At 42.5% G+C, this 19,414-nt stretch overlaps 1 protein-coding gene across 7 annotated transcripts in view; it reads right to left on the minus strand.

Annotated features, from left to right (window-relative positions):
- XPNPEP1 (X-prolyl aminopeptidase 1) overlaps positions 1 to 19,414 on the minus strand; it is a 51,611-nt gene that overhangs the window by 20,363 nt on the left and 11,834 nt on the right. For all 7 annotated transcript variants that reach the window (XM_081266959.1, XM_081266958.1, XM_081266962.1 and 4 more), the window contains 5 exons: positions 18,690 to 18,814; positions 4,034 to 4,097; positions 2,835 to 2,939; positions 1,243 to 1,335; positions 783 to 926 (listed from right to left, as the gene is read on the minus strand). In XM_081266959.1, coding sequence (XP_081123085.1) covers positions 783 to 926; positions 1,243 to 1,335; positions 2,835 to 2,939; positions 4,034 to 4,097; positions 18,690 to 18,814 — 531 coding nt within the window. The remainder of the gene's footprint in view (positions 1 to 782; positions 927 to 1,242; positions 1,336 to 2,834; positions 2,940 to 4,033; positions 4,098 to 18,689; positions 18,815 to 19,414) is intronic.

Consider the following 19,414-nt stretch of genomic DNA (forward strand, 5'->3'; position numbering starts at 1 on the left):
TGATGGAAAATATTTAGCTGACCCTGGACCCATCCTCCCCAATGTGTGATACTCTCTGGTGAGGTGTCACACAGGAAAGCAAGCTGGGGGCTGCCCCACCACCAATGGTTGTTTTGAAGATCAGCTCAAGAATGCTATTTAAAATTTGGCAGAGAGACTAGGCTGTAATGTTTTCTTCCCAGACCCCTCTGGGCAATCTGCCTACATTCCAGACATCCCCCAAGCACCTCTGTTTCTACAGCAAGACTCCCTCTCCTCTGTAACTCCACCTCCCAGTTCTCTCCCTCTACCCCTTCACTGCTGTTATAGATCCACACTTTTGTCTCCTACAAACAGTGCACAGAACATGCTGCTCATTCACCACTACCACACAGGCCAATAAACACCCACACCCAGACAGAAGGTAAAGATGGAGGTGGGCCTCGAAGGTAAACCTACAAACCCTAACGTCAGAAAAGGAAATAAATCCTAGAAACTGCTAAGTTCTGTTTCTAGTATTAGACAGTAGAGAATCAGTTAGCAGGTAAAAGGTGAAAAATTAAGTCTTCTCAGTAGTATCCAAAAAGCCACCCAGAAGAGTTTTACAAAAACAAATCAAGCCAAAGTGAGTGGCAAGTTGATGGCAACAGTGGAGACCAACAGAGCCCCTGCTTTTGTCAAATGTGCTGCTAGTCCACAGTGGGCGGTCCTCTGGGCAGCTCAGATTCGACTGATTCAGATGGCAGCAAGTATGCGAGGTGGGGGACAGAAGCTGGGCCTGCTAGACACAGCATGGTTCTCACCTGTATAATCCAAGCCCAGTGTGAGGAGGGGCTTACAGGGGCGCTCAGGACGGTCTGTCCAGATTTTATCGACAAGGTTCTCCTTCACAGGAATGAGGTGGTGGCCAGCACTTCGCAGGACCTTGGCCATCTTCTTCCAGTAATCTGAAAAGACATGCATATGGCCAGCCATGAATTGGACACCATTTCATCTTAGGTAGGCAGCAGGGCCCTGCAAGCCAGGCACCCACTGAAGGGCCACCCTCTCAGGGCCCAGTGAGAGGTGAGTAAGGTAAGGAACTGTCAGAGGACGCCTTCACCACTGATGGCTTTCCCCTGCTCTGTCCCAGAACTCTTCTCCCATCTTGACCTCTATTATGACACCAAATCATGCTGAGCCACATTCCACACACAAACAAGGATCAAGAGGAGTCTAGAAGTCACTTCCTTACCCATGCTGGAAGGGACTGAGGTCACTCACCTGTAGGAATGATGAGTGGGTCTACACCCACCCTGGATCCTTCAGGAAGCACACTCACCAGCCAGTCTTCCTGAGTTGGAGTGTCCTTCAGACCTAGGGAAGGAGAACTAATAAGAAAAGATTTCCAGATAGTGCAACTCATCCACACCAGGACAGCAGCAGGTTCCTATATTAAGGACATTCTTTAAGGTGGACTGGCAGCATTTAGAAAATCTGAACCAGGATTGAGATCCTGGAAAGATACAGAAAGAGTGGGAAGAGCACGAGACCAAAGGGAGAAAAAGCATGACTGTCATTCAACTCCTGGCAAAATGTCCTCCTGGGATCACCGCAACACAGGTACATGGCTGTGTTGTTGCAAAAAATCACCTCAATCAGCATTTAGTCACTTCCCATCACTATTCACCTGACAAGAACCCAAGCAGTGATCTGGTCAAGGCCAGGTGCTGGGATCCTTCCCTCACATCACACTGCAGAGCAAGGAACAACATTTTACCAGTTCCTTCCCCTCATCTACAAGGTCAAGGTCACAGAGAAAAGGCCCCCGGTCCACTTGAGAGTTGAGCACAGTCTTGGTCACAAAGAAATCTTTCAAAGATTACAGAGGGCACAAAGGAGCCTGCTGTCATGGCAGTCAGCACAGTCCTGGGCTTCCCAATTCCTGAGAGAGACAGCCCTTTCTTCTTGTTTCTACTAAATAAACTTCAAAGGGGAACTATAATTTTTACAATCCAGTTTTTCTTTAATAAAGTCCTATCTTCTCTATCTATACCTTTTTGAAACAGATTTTTACTAAGCAATTAATATTCAGGTAAAATATATGCAGAGTAAAAGCTCACATTTTCTGAAACAGTCCTTATCCTTACTGTTTTCTCTACTGACTCTTGGTATAACCACATAACCACAAAAGGGAAATTCAAAGGTTTATAAAGAAATGAGCTCATGAATCCCAATTCTAAAAAACTGCCTGGAGGCTGGCATGGAGTTTTATTTTGCTATTTGATTCTTTCCTATTTTTTTACAAGCCACTAAACAAACCACTTTATTAACGAAGTTTTTGTTAGGGCCCCTAGTGTAACTTCTACAGGATGAAGTCACATCATTTCCTAGCAGATAAGTCTTTGGCAAAACACCTGTGGTGAATCACTCACTGGCCAACAAAACCCACTATAATCTTCCTAACACAGGGGACACACCTGAGAAAAAATAGATTTAGAGACAGACAGCAAACCAGAGGGGCTTGAAAGGGAGACTGACATACCTGCTAGCCCCAAGCTACTTTAACAAACAGACAGTATTTGCCCCTTTGCCATTTTGACCCCAAAGTGCTAATAGACATTACACCTTGAGCTTGTGGACCCCAAAGAGAGAAGCCTTCAATTTCCCCTCTGTAAAATGACTACCCTGAATCACACCCCTCCAAAATTGAATGTGCAATGGTACAGATTTGAAGGAATGCCAATTTCTTGGTTTTCCTTAAATACTCAAAAGGGTCCATGATGTGATAAAAGATTAAGATCCAAGAGTCCCAAAGAGCTGGTCATGTCCCAGATCAGGTCAACTAACGTGAGGCTAACCATGCCTCTACCCACCCATCTTCATGAGTGTCCAGTTGCTATCCATCTGCTTGGCAGCCTGCAGAAAGTAGCGCCCATCGGTCCACATGGCTGCATGCTCCTCAGTGATGATGGCTGTGCCTGTAGTAGAGAAGCAAATAAAAGAGAAAGGTTTCTGACCACATCCAGAAGTTCCACAAAATGGCAGCAGGCAAGTGACAGCTGTGAAAGGACAGTCCCAGTGGGGCAGGTGTGTTCTTGACTCAGGCAAGAAAGCAATAACACTAAAGAACCAGCTGTGGGTCAAGCTCTGAAGGAAGCAGCCGTGAGGTCTAGGCTGCTGGGGCACTGCCTCTGAGCAGAAAGGATCCCACATGTGCCACAGAGGTTAAGGCAAGAAGAACTGAGAACTGTGGGCCTATAGCCAAAATGGTCTTCTAACCAATGACAATTTTTGCCTAGTGGTCACTGCCATTCCTCTGCTCTATCAGACACTCCAAAGGAGGCGTTTCACCCTTTCCACCCTGAGTGTTCCCAGTGACTCACCAGTCAACAGTTAGGAGTCTATGCCTCCTAACTCTACCTGCCCTTGATTCCCACAGGCCCGGGGGCTTTCAGCAAGTGACAGCCAAAACCAATCCTAATAGGCCAACTAACACAAGGACTTCCACCAAAGAAAGCAGTGTGCTACCCACAGGGGGAGAGGGGCTCACCCTATGTCCAGCTCACTTAAGGCCTGGGAGCCTGAAGAAAACCACCTGAAATACCCAAGGGTACAACAGTTTTGGAAAAGTTAGGAAAAATGAAGCTCAACATTATTTAAGTTAACAGAGAAAACAAAAGCCAAGCACCTGGAGAATTATGCAGGACCAATAAGTCAAGACAGGAGTCCTATGGTGCCATTGAAGTCCCATTTCTTGTTTGAAGTGACAGTTACACAGGCACATTCAGTTTAATTGATACTGTTTTCTGTGTGTAGGCCATGTTCAATAAGAAGTTTAAAATTTAAAAAAGTTTTTAGGAAAAAAAAAAAACTTTGAAACTAAAAACTCAAAGAACAACAAAAAGGTCACCAAAAGGTGATTTCATTGAGCTGGGAGGAGGCTCACACAGAGGCTCAAAGGGGACCTCTGGTTGCATTTTCTTTTTGGTTCTATATCACAGGCTGAAACTTGGTTCAGTTATTTGGGGGAGGTGAACAAAAGTAAAAGAAGAAAGACAATTCAGCCACTCACCCGCAGAGCCATCAAATCCAGAGACAAAGGCCCGCCGACAGTCACATGGAGCAATATACTCGCTCTGGAAAACAGATGACAACACATCACTACAAGCCTTGCTCGGGGCCAGTGGGAACTACAAAGGTCAGGGAATCCTTGGCACCTCCCCAGAGAAGCCAATGGTCTAGTTAAAAAAGCAAGTTGAACTTTTTATTTTTTTAAATTACCACACACCACACAAGGCTAATTAAGGGCTGAAAGAGTTATCTCCTCTACCCCCTTTCTTAATTTGGAAAACAAAGCAAGTGAAGAGAAACAGATAAAAATTGCTCTTTCCTCAATAGCCTTCTCCCCTCCCTTGTCACTGACATTTAGGCATCTGTTATTTTTCTGAAAAGTAGAGCTGAATTTCTGTTTTAAGCGCTAATAATTCTCTAACTTGTTTCTGAACTTCCTGTTTGCATCCCCTCCAAGGTAGCGTCACCAGTCTCTCCCACGCAGGCCCTGTCCCTTCCTGTCAGGGAATGAGCGGAAACGCTTCCTCCAACCCAGGAGGCTTCAGCAAAAGAAAACAAGTCCAAAACCAGGTCCTCCCCACTGAGAACCCCCTTGACTCTGAGTGGAGGGGCGAGCTGGTGAAGAAAATAAAACCTGGCTAGGGGACAGGAGGCATAAGAATAACTTATGGTAATAGCCACAGAGGCACAGGGAGCTTAAGGAACTTGCCTCAGGCCAACAGCAGATATAGGACTTGAACCCAAGCAGTCAGCTCCAGGGCCTCAACTGTGCCTGCCTACCCATACATGGCACCTCTCTCTGACCTTTATGACAACTCTCAGGATAAGACAAATAGCAAGTAAGAAAAACAAGGTTCAAAGAGACAATCTTTAAGTAACGTGCCCACTGACAGGGTGATGGTGGGCCAGGATCCAAGATCAGCTCTGCTCACATCCAGAGCTGCTTCATGTTAATGGGTTTCTCCCACACCAAAGGACTCAGCAAGATTAAGAATCCTTAGGGTGGGGTATGAGGCTGCTGGCCAGAGCCCAAGGCATTTTGGGGACAGTCAACATGATATGGGGGGGGGGGGGGGGAATACATGCCCATGTTCCACTACTGCCTTGTGGGTGAGAATTGGCCCTTTCACCAAGGCATCCACATTACACCCTAAAACTAGCCCAGGACCCCTCCAAGGAGATGCTGGAAGGGCCAGCAGATAAAACTCCAATGCAGCAGGAAGGTGCTCTGGGTCACACCCACTTCCCACCCAGCCCAGCTGCATGGCCTGCCACAAGGCCTCAGCTTCTCTTCTCTAAAACTGGTCATTTCATGCTACATGCACCTGCAGGCACATGTTTTATCCCCAAAACATATGACTATTTCATAGAGTCCTAAGGAAACAGAAAGGGCTTCAGCATCACTTATGAACTAGAGAATCCTTATAAGATTTAGGGGGTTGTGGGAGAGGCACTGGGGGCACTAGGAGAGCTCTACCATTAGAGCTACACACCCACTACTTTTTACTTTTTGAGTCTAAGTTGGTGAGGCTAGCCTCAAATTTGTGATCCTCCTGCCTCAGTCCTCTTTAGTTGCTGGGATCACAGGCATGCACCACTGTACCCAGCTAGAATCCTTGTTTATTAACCCAGGGATCACTGGGTACAAAACTTTTTTTTAAAAAAGGGGGCTTGGGATATAACTCAGTTGGTAGAATGCTTGCCTTACATGCTCTGGATTCGATTCCTAGCACCACTAAATAATAATAATAACAAAAGGGGCTAGAGTTGTGGCTCGGTGGTAGAGAGCTTGCCTTGCACGTATGAGGCACTGGGTTCGATAATAAACACCACATATAAATAAGTAAAGATATTGTGTCCATCTACAACTAAAAAACAGTTTTCTTTACATTTTTTTAAATAATAATAATAAAAGTACTAACAGGACAGTAAGTTAATGTCTCAAAACTTGCCTGAAACCTGTAAGTGCTACATGGATGCCACAGACGAAATAACTAATCTCTTTTCCTGAACAGTGAGAAAGTCTCTTAGAGACTGGGGCGACAACACTAACAAAAATAACTTGTGCTAAAAAATCACTGCACACACGGGGAATACACAGTGAGAACTCATCTCAACTGACGACATGACTCCACGGACTTGGGCCCTCCTCCCTGTGTCACAGAGTGAGGAGGCTCTACAGCTGCCAGAGAAGGCAATGCTTATCTCATCTAGTGGACCATTTTTGCTCAGGGGCACAGTTCTTCAGGAAGCCAGCCCCCTTGGCTGGACAAGTCTGAGAGTGGGGACAGGCAACCCAGAGGGTTTATCCAGACTTCCCATCAGAAAGGCAGGGGAAGGATTTCTCTGAAGGGACGCAGAATTAACACCAGATGCACAGTTCAGTTTGGGATTCAGACAAGGTCTGAGGCAAGAACCAGACATGACCTAAGTGGTCAACATGCCAGGAAGACATGGCTGAAGACGCTGGCCGCAGCCTCACCTCCACACCAACAGACTACACAGAACCCAGGCAAGCATGGGGCCTGGGTCTCCATTCTTCCCCAGCCACAAAGCTGGCAGGGTGTGGGACATTCTTCCCAGAGCACTGCAAAGGGCCTATGGCATGCTCAGAAAAAGACACAAAGAAACATAGCTGGTGGCACTTCTCCAAAATTTCTCACTTCTATCTCTGATAACAGGACTCAGTCCAAACCTCCATCATCTCTACCTGAATCACTGCCCTTATAATACATTTTTTACACACAAAGGGAGTCTTTCAGAAATACACACACACACACACACACATATTTACATTAGATCATATTAGCATCTTCCCTAAAACCCTCTAATGGCTTCCTAGCACATTTAAGATATAGTCCAAAGCCTGGCCTGGTCCCCAAGGCACCACTGGATGTGGCCCTATTTTTCTCAGGGACTCTCACTCCCTTTCACAATGCTCCAACCACCCCAGCCTCCTTTCCGTTCTCTCCACATCCTGAACTCCGAGATGCTTCAGGGCCTTTGTCTATGCTCTTTCCTGTTTCTATAAAGAGCCCTCTCTTTGATCATGGCATGGCCAGCTCCTTCTCACTTTATATTTCAGATCCACTGTCGCCAACTCAGAGACACCGGCCTGAACTACCCAGCTAATGTAGCCACCTGGCCACTTTGAACTCTCTGTATAGAACATTTTCTAGATTTTTCTCCTCTTAGTTAAGAATTTACATTTTTACTGTATTGTTCCTCCCATAATATAAGCTCCATGACATCACAGTGGTTGTCACTGTGCCTATACACAGTACAGGTGACATGCTGCATGTCCTCAAACCATACTTACAGAATAAATGAACAAGAGGAGGAAAGCTGAATCTTTTCACTCTGGCCAGTTAAAACCTTAACCATCTCTGTGAAGATGGAAGAAGGAGTCATGAGCCAAGGAGTAAAGGTCACCCCTAGGAGCTGGAAAAGGCAGAGAAGTGGGTCCTCCTCTGGAGCCTCAGAAGCAATGCAGCCCTAGTGACCACTGTAGACTTCAGACCCACTAGAAATATGAGGGAACAAATTTGCACTGTTTTAAGCATTACATTTGTGGTACTTGATTATGGCAGTGGCAGAAAACTAATAAAGGGGAAAGATCTGAAGGGATTTTAACTGGAATTTCAAACTCCAATACCTCAGGCATGTAAGCCAAACAAGTCAAGCAAGACAAGAGGTATCTTTTCTAAAGAGAGAAGCCCTTACTCGGCTCTCATTCTTGTCTTGCTGGGACTCAGGTCACATGTCGTCAACCTTCAATATTTCAGAAGAAGATAGAAGTATATGTGTTCATGAGAAATCACCTAAGTTTTAAACGCTGGCATCTAATTCAAACATCATAAATAAAACACAGCTAAATAAAGCACATCTATAAACTACTGGGAAGGAAAAAAGAAAAAGCCATAGTCCTCTCTCAAAATCTAGCTCAAACACATGGTCTTCCACGAAGCTTTCTAACCAACTCCAGCTTTCAGAGACCTCCCACATCTCTGAATTTCACAGGACCATCCACGTGGTATTTATCCACACTGTGCCTTGAATGATAACAATACTTGCTAAAATATTCGGCTGAACACCTGTTAGTTGCCAATAACTATATATTCATTTCCTCTATTCTAACCCACAGCAGCTCTGGAAGGATCCATCCTTCTACCTACCCATGAAAAGAAAAAAAAAAAGAAGAAGAAGAAGAAGAAGCAGCAACAGCCCAGAGGAGAAAATTACTTACTTCCCCAAGGAACCCCCACTGTAAATGGCAGGGTCAGGATCCAACTTCCGGTCCAACTAATAAAAGTCCCCACCCAGGGTGTAGTTCAGTGGTAGAGCACTTGCCTAGCATGCACCAAGCTCTGGGTTTGATCCCCAGAACAATAAAAAAAAAAAAAAAAAAAAAAAAAAAACAAGTTCCCATCCATGCTAGGCTGTCAAGTCACCTCTTCTAATCTCAGAGGTTGCGTACATCTACTTTCACAATTAGATTATAAACTCCCATGGAACAAGGAATACAAATCATGTTTCACACTTGCCTCTACAGTCATCAACCATGCAATATCGCCTACAAGTAGGAATCAGACCCACATTCAAGCCTGGCTCTCAGTTTATGAGCTGGGCATATGTTGGGTTCAACTTGCCCATGTGTAAAACAAGGAAGATGAGAAAACCCACAGCAAAGGGTAAGGTGTGATGTAAGCAGAGAGCACACGCTCAGCACTGATGGACTGTAGCATATATTACTCTGCATCAGGCAATGAGCTAGACTCCGTAGGAAACAATGAAATATCTTCTTAGAGCAGACAATCCGGCCAGCAAAATAAGAGAGTTATTGCATGAAATGTCAGCAGTAATGCACAACCACATAAACTATGCTGAACAGGCAATACAAAATTTGCTACAGTTTTCAGGGCCGGGGTTGTGGCTCAGTGGTAGAATGCTTGCTTAGCATGCATAAGGCACTAGGTTTGTTCCCCGGCACCACATAAAAATAAAAACAAATAAAATAAAGGTATTGTGTCCATCTACACCTAAAAAAAAATACATTTTTAAAAAATTTGCTACAGTTTTAAGGATATAGAGATTTGCCTTAAATCCATCAGGACAAGCTCAGAGGTTTGACCCAGGCCACCATGGACAGGTGAGGAAGAGCAAGAGAACAATGTAGAGAGAAGGAAAGGTGTGAGAAGGCCAAGAAGCAAGAGGCAAGGTCTGGGGGAGGCTGGCGATAAATGCTGGGTTCACAAAAATCTCACTATTCCAATAACTTACGAAAATGGGGGAAGAAAGCACACAAACGTACAGAAATAACCTCTCCAAAATCTGTGATGGCTCTCCGACCTTAAGGATTCATGGAAAGAGAGAGAATCACTGGAATTCTTTATTCTTATATAGGGGACACACAAGGGGAGGTTCCATGGAACATTCTATCCCAAAAAGGGCAAAGGGATAGGATTACAAAGGAACAAGTGAGTGTAACTCAACCCCACCGGGTGATATCTACTTGTGGAGCCACACCTCATTATCGGAGCAGAGGTAAGGCCCAAGTTATTGTGGGGCGTAGTAATTGTTTACTATCTCTTGCTGAGGACTTAAGGGCATGTATTTCCAGAGCAACTCCCACAGGAGGCAGCAAGCCTACTGGCCTAACAGGGCAGGAAGTTCAAGGAAGCAGCAGAGATTTCTGGCAAGGCCGTCTGAAGACAAGGTCAAAAACATCAACCCTTACCCTAAGCTTGAACTTTATCCTGCAAGTTCTAGACAGACACTTAAAGACCAGAGCTGGGATTTTAAAAGAGTGGTCACCATGGCCACATGCATACGGAACAGGGCAAGGAAGACTGATGGCTGAGTGATGACTGAGGTTACCAGAGCACCTACCGGGATGACACCTTCCCCTCCCTGACCCTCCACTCCCATACGCCTAGCACATGCCTCAAACATAGGAGGTTCTCAATGAAAACAAAATTGAATGAATAAATGGTTGACTGTCCACAGGAAGTACCAGAGTGTAAATTGTGAATGAAGACATGGATTCCTTGTGCCCAGATATTTAGATAACTCCCAGTCTTTGGAAATTTCCTATTCTCTCCTAAATGGAACCAAGTCGAGGTATGTAGTGAAAACAAATAGTTGTCCAAAGATTCATATTCCTACCTTAGTGTAGAAGAGTCACTGAAAAGTGTCTGTCCAACCAGGACTTCATTTCCTAGGCCCTCTTGTATCTAGGTGATGTCATGTAACCAGGTCTTACCAATAGAATGTGTATGGGAAGTGATGTCTGGGTCAGGGCACTTAAATATGAGTGTTCCCTCTCCATACTCCTTTCTGGGGTAGGGGTGAATAGGATGGAAAGAGCCTGGATCCTACCCAGGAAATCCACTCTTGTACTTGAAGATAAAAGCCTTCACAGTATCAAGCCACTGACACTTTAAGATGGGTTACTACTGCTGGCATTACCCTAGTTCACAAAGTTGCCAAAATCACTACCCCTCCTAGGAAAAAGCCTCTTAAAGCACAAAACAAACAAACCAGGAAGCTGGAGGAACAGAAAAGCGTTCAAAGAGTTTAGGAAAATCTGATTTGTATCTTCCAGAAGAAGGAACCATAAACACAGTGAAATATATTGGCAGAGTCTCTGACAAATATGACCCTTTTATAAGCCAAGCCCAAGAATTTAATATGGATCCTTTCAGATGGGGAGGATGAGGAACTGGGATTTCTAAAAGGAAGTACTTACACAGCTCTGGGCCCAACCAATGATTCTCCTGATTTGAAGCCAATGGTGCCCACAAATCCCAATGTTTCACTTAAGACACTACATGAAAGCCTCCAGATTACCAGAGAAAAAGGACAAGTCCTCACTGTAAAAGTCCCCTTGGGCCTAAATTCATTATACCACAACCTTTGTTCTGAGTTTTAAAAAAAGAAATCCTCAGAGGGGTAGAGGACAGAGAGCAGCAGACCACTGGAGTGCCAAGTCCTTGAGTAATTGTGCAATTGGGGTACGTTTCTCTGTAGTAGGGAACAGTGTGTGGGTGTGTGTATTTGTGTTTTGGAAAATACACAAAGGATAGAATTAAAGATTCCCCTTCACTTCTCCAACACCCTCCCTTCCCCACCCCAAAAGAGAAATTCCATCAACCTTGAATCAAGCCTGAAATGAAACAATGAGGAGCAAGAGTCACAGAGAACAGAGCCTCTCTATTGCTGAAGAGGCTGCTGTGCAGGTCACACACAAAGCCAACCCTTCCTTCTTGTTCTCACAGTCTTGGCAAGGACCCAGAAACCCACTTAATAGAGTCACCCCAACGATGCCCCTGCTCTCCACAGCAACTGAAACAAAGCCTATTTCTTTTTATTGATGGCACCACAAATACCCTGGGCCCCAAAATTCCCAATCCTCTCTGCCTCCTGCATATGAAGCCCACATGTAATCCAGGTTCTACTACTTCTCTTCCCAGTTCCTCTTCTCTGCTCTGCTCCTAATGCTGGACCCAAGTCCAGGCCCTCTTTTCCCAGATTCTGGGATCCTGAAATAGCCTCTGAACATGTTTCTCAATTCCCAGTGTGTGCCTTCTCTCTGTTCCCCTCGTCTCAAAGATTTTTCATGGTGTATCTTCTATGCCTATCTCTCTCTCCATACATCCAAATTCTACCTCTTCACATTCCAATGTAAATGGTACTTCCCCCATGAAGTCTTCTTTGACCCTGGCTGGCTTAAAATATTCTCTCTCACCTATGAATGCCTTCTACACTTTATATAAACCTATGCTGTCCATTACAGCAGCCACCAGTCACATGCAGCTACTGAGCATTTGAAATGTAGCTGATATGATTGAAAAACAGAACATTTCATTTTAATTAATTGAAATAAAACTGACACTCAAGATTAAATTATTGGAAAATTTTTAAGTATGTTTAGAACAACTTGGGTGTGTGGGTCTATTTTTTCAACTTTAAATTTAATGAATAAATTTAACTATTAATTTAAATACAAAAAAAATTTAAATACAGATCAAAAATTTATGTTGAAAATTACATATCCAAATTGAGATGACTTTAAATGTAAAATACCATACTTGAAAACTCAGTATGAAAAAAAAATAAATATAAACTGTCCTATTCTAATTTTTATATTAATATGTCAAAATTATAATATTTTGGACATACTAGGGTAAACAAAATATATTATTAATTTGATTTAACTGATTCTTTTACTTTGATGTTGCTATAAGAAGATTTAAAATTACATAAATGGCTCATATATTTCTACTAGACAGTGCTGATTGAGTTCTTTCCTATGACATTTGCCAGTTTCCAACTGTGTTAGCACTTTTTTTTTAAAGAGAGAGTGAGAGAGAATTTTTTATATTTATTTTTTAGTTCTCGGCGGACACAACATCTTTGTTGGTATGTGGTGCTGAGGATCGAACCCGGGCCGCACGCATGCCAGGCGAGCGCGCTACCGCTTGAGCCACATCCCCAGCCCTGTGTTAGCATTTTTAACTGTGACTTATCTACTCTGTGATCTTCTTAAGGGAAATCTCATTCATTTCTATAATAGAAATAATAATAATAATAAGGTATTATTATATAAGACAACTCATTAGGAGACGGACAAGCTTTAAGCATCTGCATCTATTAATCCCAAGTTAATTTAGTCCTATGAGGTAGGTACTATCATTATCCCCCCACACACACACCTTTTACAGGTAGAGAGACCCAGAGAGTTCAACATAATCATTAAAAATGTGAAGTAATTTACTCAATGTCAAGCAACTAGGAAGTGGCAACTCTGGCATCTGAACCCAAATAGATTGCTAACCTCCTGCCTCAGCATGTGCCCAGCACCAGGCGCTGACAAGGCAGACAGAAGAGATACACAAATTCCCCCATATATGCAGGACAGAGAGCTAAGCTACAGAAAGGCCAGTTAGAGATTAGAAAAGAAAAACAGGGTGGCGAAAATGGGAGAACAGCCAGAGTACAGAATGTAAGTTTGTGAAGTCTAAACAGCAACTTCTGCAATAAGTGACAATTAATACCAAGCAAGCTTGACTTTTTATTTTCAGAATGCTGCTGGAAAGACATGTTTGTCTGGGATTAGAGCCTTGTTCTCCTCATCTAAGGAAAAGCCATCTAATTCTATATTCCAGGATCATTAGTAGGAGATAAAGAGCTGAGGGGAGCCTGGAACAGCCCCTGTGGTTTGGCCAGCCTCACTGCCGTTCCCAAAAGTAATTGTTTTGGATATATCAGGCCACACCTAATGTCAGACACAGAAAATGTTTTAAATTCCCATAAAACAAGTAATCCAATTAAAAACAGGATAAAGAACTAAACAGATACTTCTCAAAAGAAGATATACAGATGGCCAACAAGTTGAAAAATGTTCAACATCTAATCATCAGGAAAATGCAAGTCAAAACCACAATGAGATATCACCTCACTCCAGTTAAAATAGCTATTATCCAAAAGACAAAAAAAAAAAGCTAATGAGAATGAAGAGAAAGGGGGAGAAAAGGGAACTCTCATACCTGCTGGTGGAAATTTAAATTAGTGCAGATGGTATGGAGATCCCTTGGGAAAAAAAAAATGAAAACAAAAAATAGAACCACCATATGATCCATCAATTTCACTACTGGATATATATCTAAAGAAGAAGAAATCATTATACCAAAAAGATATTTATAGCCAGACATCTGGCACAGACCTGGGAGGCTGAAGCAGGAGGATCACAGATTTGAGGTCAGCCTCAGCACTTAGCAAGATCCTGTCTCAAAATAAAAAAATTCAAAAGAAAAAAAAAGGTCTGGAAATGTACCTCAGTGGGTAAAGCACCCCAGGTTCAATCCTCAATCAAAATAAAAAAAATAAAAAAATAAAAAAAAAAAGATACTTGCATTCCCATGGTTATTGCAGCACTATTTACAACAGCTAGAGTATGGAATCAACCCAGATGCCTACCAGTAGATAAATGGATAAAGAAATGTTATCTATACATAATGGAATATTATAGGCATAAAGAAGAATGAAATTTCATCCTTTGTAGCAGCACAGATGGAATTGTAGGTCGCTAATGTTAAGTGAAATAAGCCAGACACAGAGCAATACATGTTCACTCATTTGTGGGACTATTAAGTCAATCCCATAGAAGAGCGGAACGGAATAGTGGTCACTAGAGACTGGGGGTGGGGGATAGAAAGAACTTCAGTAAGGAGCAACAAACCACAGTTACAGAGGATGAATTCATTCTGGTTTTCTATAGAACAATAGGGTAACTATTGGTTAAAACAATCTATGATGGATTCCAAAGTGACTAGAAGAATATGAAATTCCCAACACACAATGTTTGAAGAAATGGAAACGCTTATTACCCTTATTTTTATCAAATTACCATAATGTAACCCATAAAGATATACAAAATAAAATCTCAATTTTAAAAAAGACCAAAAAGAAAAAAGAAAAAAAAAAAACTCACTCCATCAGGCTATTTAAAAACCAGTTTCATAATGACCAAAAAAAAAAAAAAAAAAGCTGCTAGGGAACAGTACCCAAGACTAAGAACATCAAGATAAACTTGGCTTAGCTTGGTTACAGGAATGTTCCTGACTAGTAAACACACAGATTGCACAGATCATATCCTAACCCCAGGCAAAATGAAACTGAAACACAAAACGACAAAACCTCTGAATACCCCCTTAACCAGAAGCCTTCAGCCTTTCATTTAGTGGCCCTCGCAGGTCAATCTTCCCACACAATTAGGCCTCCCCTATTTTATTAGGTTCACCAATAATTGAAAGTTATCAAGAGTCTTTATCTGGGACTCCATGACAGACTGTGAAACTCCTTTCAGAAGAGATCCCCAATTTCAAACAGCGCAAGGGACGTCCAGAACATCCCCAAACAACTGCTACATGACAGGCTCAGCAGCAGCCGCACCATTCTGCCCAGTCCTGAGGCAGGACGGCTGAGGTCAAACCAGCCTTGGCAAACAGCCCAATGCGTGAAGGCAGAAAATGCACAACACCCTTGGCATACTCCAGAGAATTCATGGGCCTCTGGTTCCAAGTGCAAAGGCCAATGCCTAGGACTGATGGGAAACAGCAAAGAGCCCAAGCACAAGGAAAAAGAAATTCCTAGAAGGAAAAGCCAAGGTCTGCCCTTCTTAAATGGTGATGTGCCCAGCTCAACTATTTACTCATTCATTCCTTGGTGAAGATGAAAATGTGGTGAATCTTGACTATCTCTTCTAGTGAACACAGATGGATGGAAGGATTCCATTACAAAACTCAATTCTAAAATCCAAATCTAAAATTCCCCAGGCTAGCCTCACCTCCCCTCTGCCTACTAAAGCTAGTAACATTATCATACCAGCTCTATGGCTTCCTCACAGGCCACCAACCCTCTTTCTAGTTTGATCATCTACTTTTCCAATACATGACTAGGCTCAAAAGCCAGTATTCCCTCAACATTCCTCAGGCTTGCTCAGCACCCCCCTCTCATCTACCTCTACATCGTCAGTGGCCTCTCCTCTCCACGCATGGATCTTTCCATCCTCTCACTTCAAGGAGCAAGTTCTAATCCATCATGGCATGAAAAGTGCTACTGTGGATCAACAAAAGTATTTCATGAGACACTAGAATATCCCCCTCCACCCCTGAGATGACTACAGGAATTTCCATAATCATTTAAGTCTGGGGAAATGCTGAATATTTTACCCTCTTCTTAGAGTTAGTTATGCAAGGTATATCAACATATGAAAGATCCTGAGAAGTCCTGAAGTTAAGAAACTGTCAAATAATTTGGACGTAATGGTTCATGTCTGTAATACCAGCTACTCAGAAGGCTGAGGTAGAAACATTACAGGTTCAAGATTAGCCTGGGCAACTTAATGAAATTCTTGTCTCAAAATAAAATAAAATAAAGCACTGAGAATGTGGATCAGTGGTAGAGCACTTGCCTAGCATGTGTGAGGTCCTGGGTTCAATTTAAAAAAATTTTTTTTAACTTTGAGTTACCACCTCACTCCTGTCAGTCACTGTCATATGCAGATAAACCTTGAGGATATTGTGCTAAGTGAAATAAGCTAGTTACAAAAAAGACAAATATCTGAAGTATGAAGTATCTGAAGTAGACAAACTCTTAGAAATAGAAAGTAGAATGGTGGTTACCAGGGGTAGGGAGGAGAGGGAGAACAGGGATTTGTCAATTAAAAGGTCTAGAGTTGAGCTGGGGATGTGGCTCAAGCGGTAGCGCGCTCGCCTGGCATGCGTGCGGCCCAGGTTCAATCCTCAGCACCACATACAAACAAAGATGTTGTGTCCGCCGAGAACTAAAAAAAAATAAATAAATATTTTTAAAAAAAGAAGGTCAGAAAAATAAATAAATAAATAAAATAAAAGGTCTAGAGTTTTGGTTTTGCAAGATGAAAAAACTTCTAGTGTACTATTGCATAACAATATATGTATACATTAACACTACAGTACTATACCTTTTTTAATGGTTACCATGGTGAATTTCAAGTTATGTATTTACTACAATAAAAGAAATGTTCAGTTCATTGCACTATTGCAGAACATCTTACAAGACACAACAGGAATGCTGTCAAACACGGTTTGGGGAACACTTCTAAATATCAAGGTATCCTAATCTTTAGGCTGTTGTTTTAAATCATTCAATTGCTCTGTTTATTCAGTTCAGATTTTCACTTGCTCCTGAGGCCAGGAAATTCCAGCTCTCCAGGCAAGGGTCTAATATTGAGGCTGCCCCAAGTTATCACAAGTCTGACCCTGTCACAGCCATATGAGCCAGGACTTTGGGGAAGGCAGAAAGGAGGTCAGCCAGACTGTTTATCTTTTGAGATCTTTGCTCAGCTGACCGTAATACCCTTACCTGCCTCAGCTACCCGCTCCAATCAAGTAGACCCCCACCTCTTATATTTGTTCCACGTGGTATCTCTCTCTTAAATACACACATGCAAAGAAATCAGAACAAAGGGTTTATGCCCATCATGTTCTCATTAGGGACTCTAGATTTGGGATTAAGGTTCTAGCTCAATCTGGCATCTTAAAAGTAAGAAAGAAAGATATACAAACCAGAGTTGTCTAGTTTATACCACCTGTCCTGCTGGCCAGAAAAACAGATGTGCACTAAGAGTCAAATCCTCCACCCAGTTCTTGCTCAGAGTCAGCTAGGTTCCTATCCTCAGGACCAGACACCTACAAGAGGCCCTGGCAAGCATACTCCAGGCCCCGCCACACACACACACACACACACACACACACACACACACACACACATACACACAGAGCCTCAAGTGTTGCCAATTCAGTGCTTCCACCCCTAAGCCCTCACAAGGCATTCCATTTCTCAAGGTGCCTCAAGGCAGTTTCTGTTATCTGCACAAGAATCCTAAAACACCGGGCTTATTTTTCATTATTACTTTTTACTCCCCTGGGTTCTAGTTGGAGAAACTTACCACACTGTATCTGGCAAGCGCTTGAAGCTTCCTGTTTCTCTGCCTTTGTTCCTATAAATCCTCCTACCTAGAATTCTTTCACTCCACCTCACCCCAATTCTATTTATCCAAACTCCACCCATCAGTCCTTCAAGGTCTAGTGGTCTAGCTCAAATGCCTCTCTTGCTTTGTGAATCTCTTCATCAAAATTCCAAGGCCCACTGTCCAAATTTTCTTGATAGCATTTACCACGTTCTTCCTTGCAATACAGATACATATGTATACAACGTAACTCCATTACTAAACTGAAGTCTAGAGACCAGGAGTAATTGTCACCTTTGTAACATGTATAATACCTAAGATAGTTCCTTGCACATAAGCAAAGGCTGGAAAAAATACTTAGATGAGGGGCTGGAGTTGTGGTTCAGAGGAAGAGCACTTGCCTAGCATGGGGGAAGCACTGGGTTCGATCCTCAGCACCACATAAAAATAAAGATATTGTGTCCACCTATAAGTAAAAAAAAAATTATTAAGGAAAAAAATACTTAGGGGCTAGGGTTGTGGCTCAGTGGCAGAGCGCTCACCTAGCATGTGCGAGGCCCTGGGTTCAATCCTCAGCACCACAATAAAATAAATAAATAAATAAAGATATTGTGTCCAGCAACAACTAAAAAATAAATAATTAAAAAATATTTAAATGACTCTAAGGAAGAAGAGCACTTTGTATATTTTTCCATCTCCCACTAAAAACTATAACCACAGTGAGGGAAGAAATTCAATCTTAAATTCATCTTCATAACCCAACATTACCATGATCATGATACTTGCATGATAACCTGCTACCTGTCCTTCAGGGAAGACAATTCTGCTAGGGGCAGGGCGTGACAGAAGAGATGGGTGGACTGTATCAGTAACAGAAAGGTCCAAGACTTCCACCACTTAATTTGTCCACTTATTCTTTCACAGTTTATTGAAAGCTGGCTAAATTCATTGAAAACAAAGAAAAGAGGGTGAAATCTATGAGTATTCAGCAAGACCCTACTGGACACATGTCCCTATATCAAGCTCTAGAGGACGTGCTTGGTTGTGAGTTAACAAATGAAATTCTACAAATACCTTAGAGTTGGGCAAAAGACACAAAAGGGAAGACTGATGTGTTCTGTCCCCATCCACTGCCACTCTGTACCTGGTGGGCATCCCCCGACGGGATGATATAGGCCTGGATTGGTTCTGTCACGTACTCCAAATTCCTCATGGCTTGTCTCAGCTGCCGAAGCAGCTCTGAAGTCACCTTTGGAGCCATTCTGCAACCTGCAATGATGGAGAATTGGTTCCAAAACCAGCCTGCACCCTGCAATTCAGTGACTGGTTCAAAGCAAGCCATCGGGCCTGCCATGTTCTGCCCCTCCCCAGCAGCATCTTCTGCTGACCCCACCACCAGAACAAGCCCAAAGCTGCCAGAAACACTAATGGGTACAGATTCTAAACATGTTCAAATGGTAATTATGTGGCAAGAAAGTTTTAGCTACTAATACTCATTTCCAAATTGGCTACCTTTTTCACTTTTAGTACTTTATTCTAAGGAGATAAGCAATTACACAAAAATATGTGTTGATGTCTATTCATGGAAGTAAAAAATAAATGGGAAAAACATGATTGGTTAAACTTAAACACATATAACAGTTCACTAAGCAACCATTAAAAACTACACAAAACTAGAAAAATACTATATAGATCTACATTTCACTTGGAAAGATGGCTAGACAACACTGGTGAGTGATTAAAAAACAAATTTTAAAGAATACCTATAGATTATTCTTATTTTAAATTATATATGTATATATGCATAGAGGAGTTTCTAGGAGAGTTGCCCAAGTGTTAAGAGTAGCTACTTTGGGATAAGTTTAGAAT

This window comes from Spermophilus citellus, assembly GCF_964194105.1.
Source record: "Spermophilus citellus genome assembly, chromosome: 15".
NCBI lineage: Eukaryota > Metazoa > Chordata > Mammalia > Rodentia > Sciuridae > Spermophilus > Spermophilus citellus.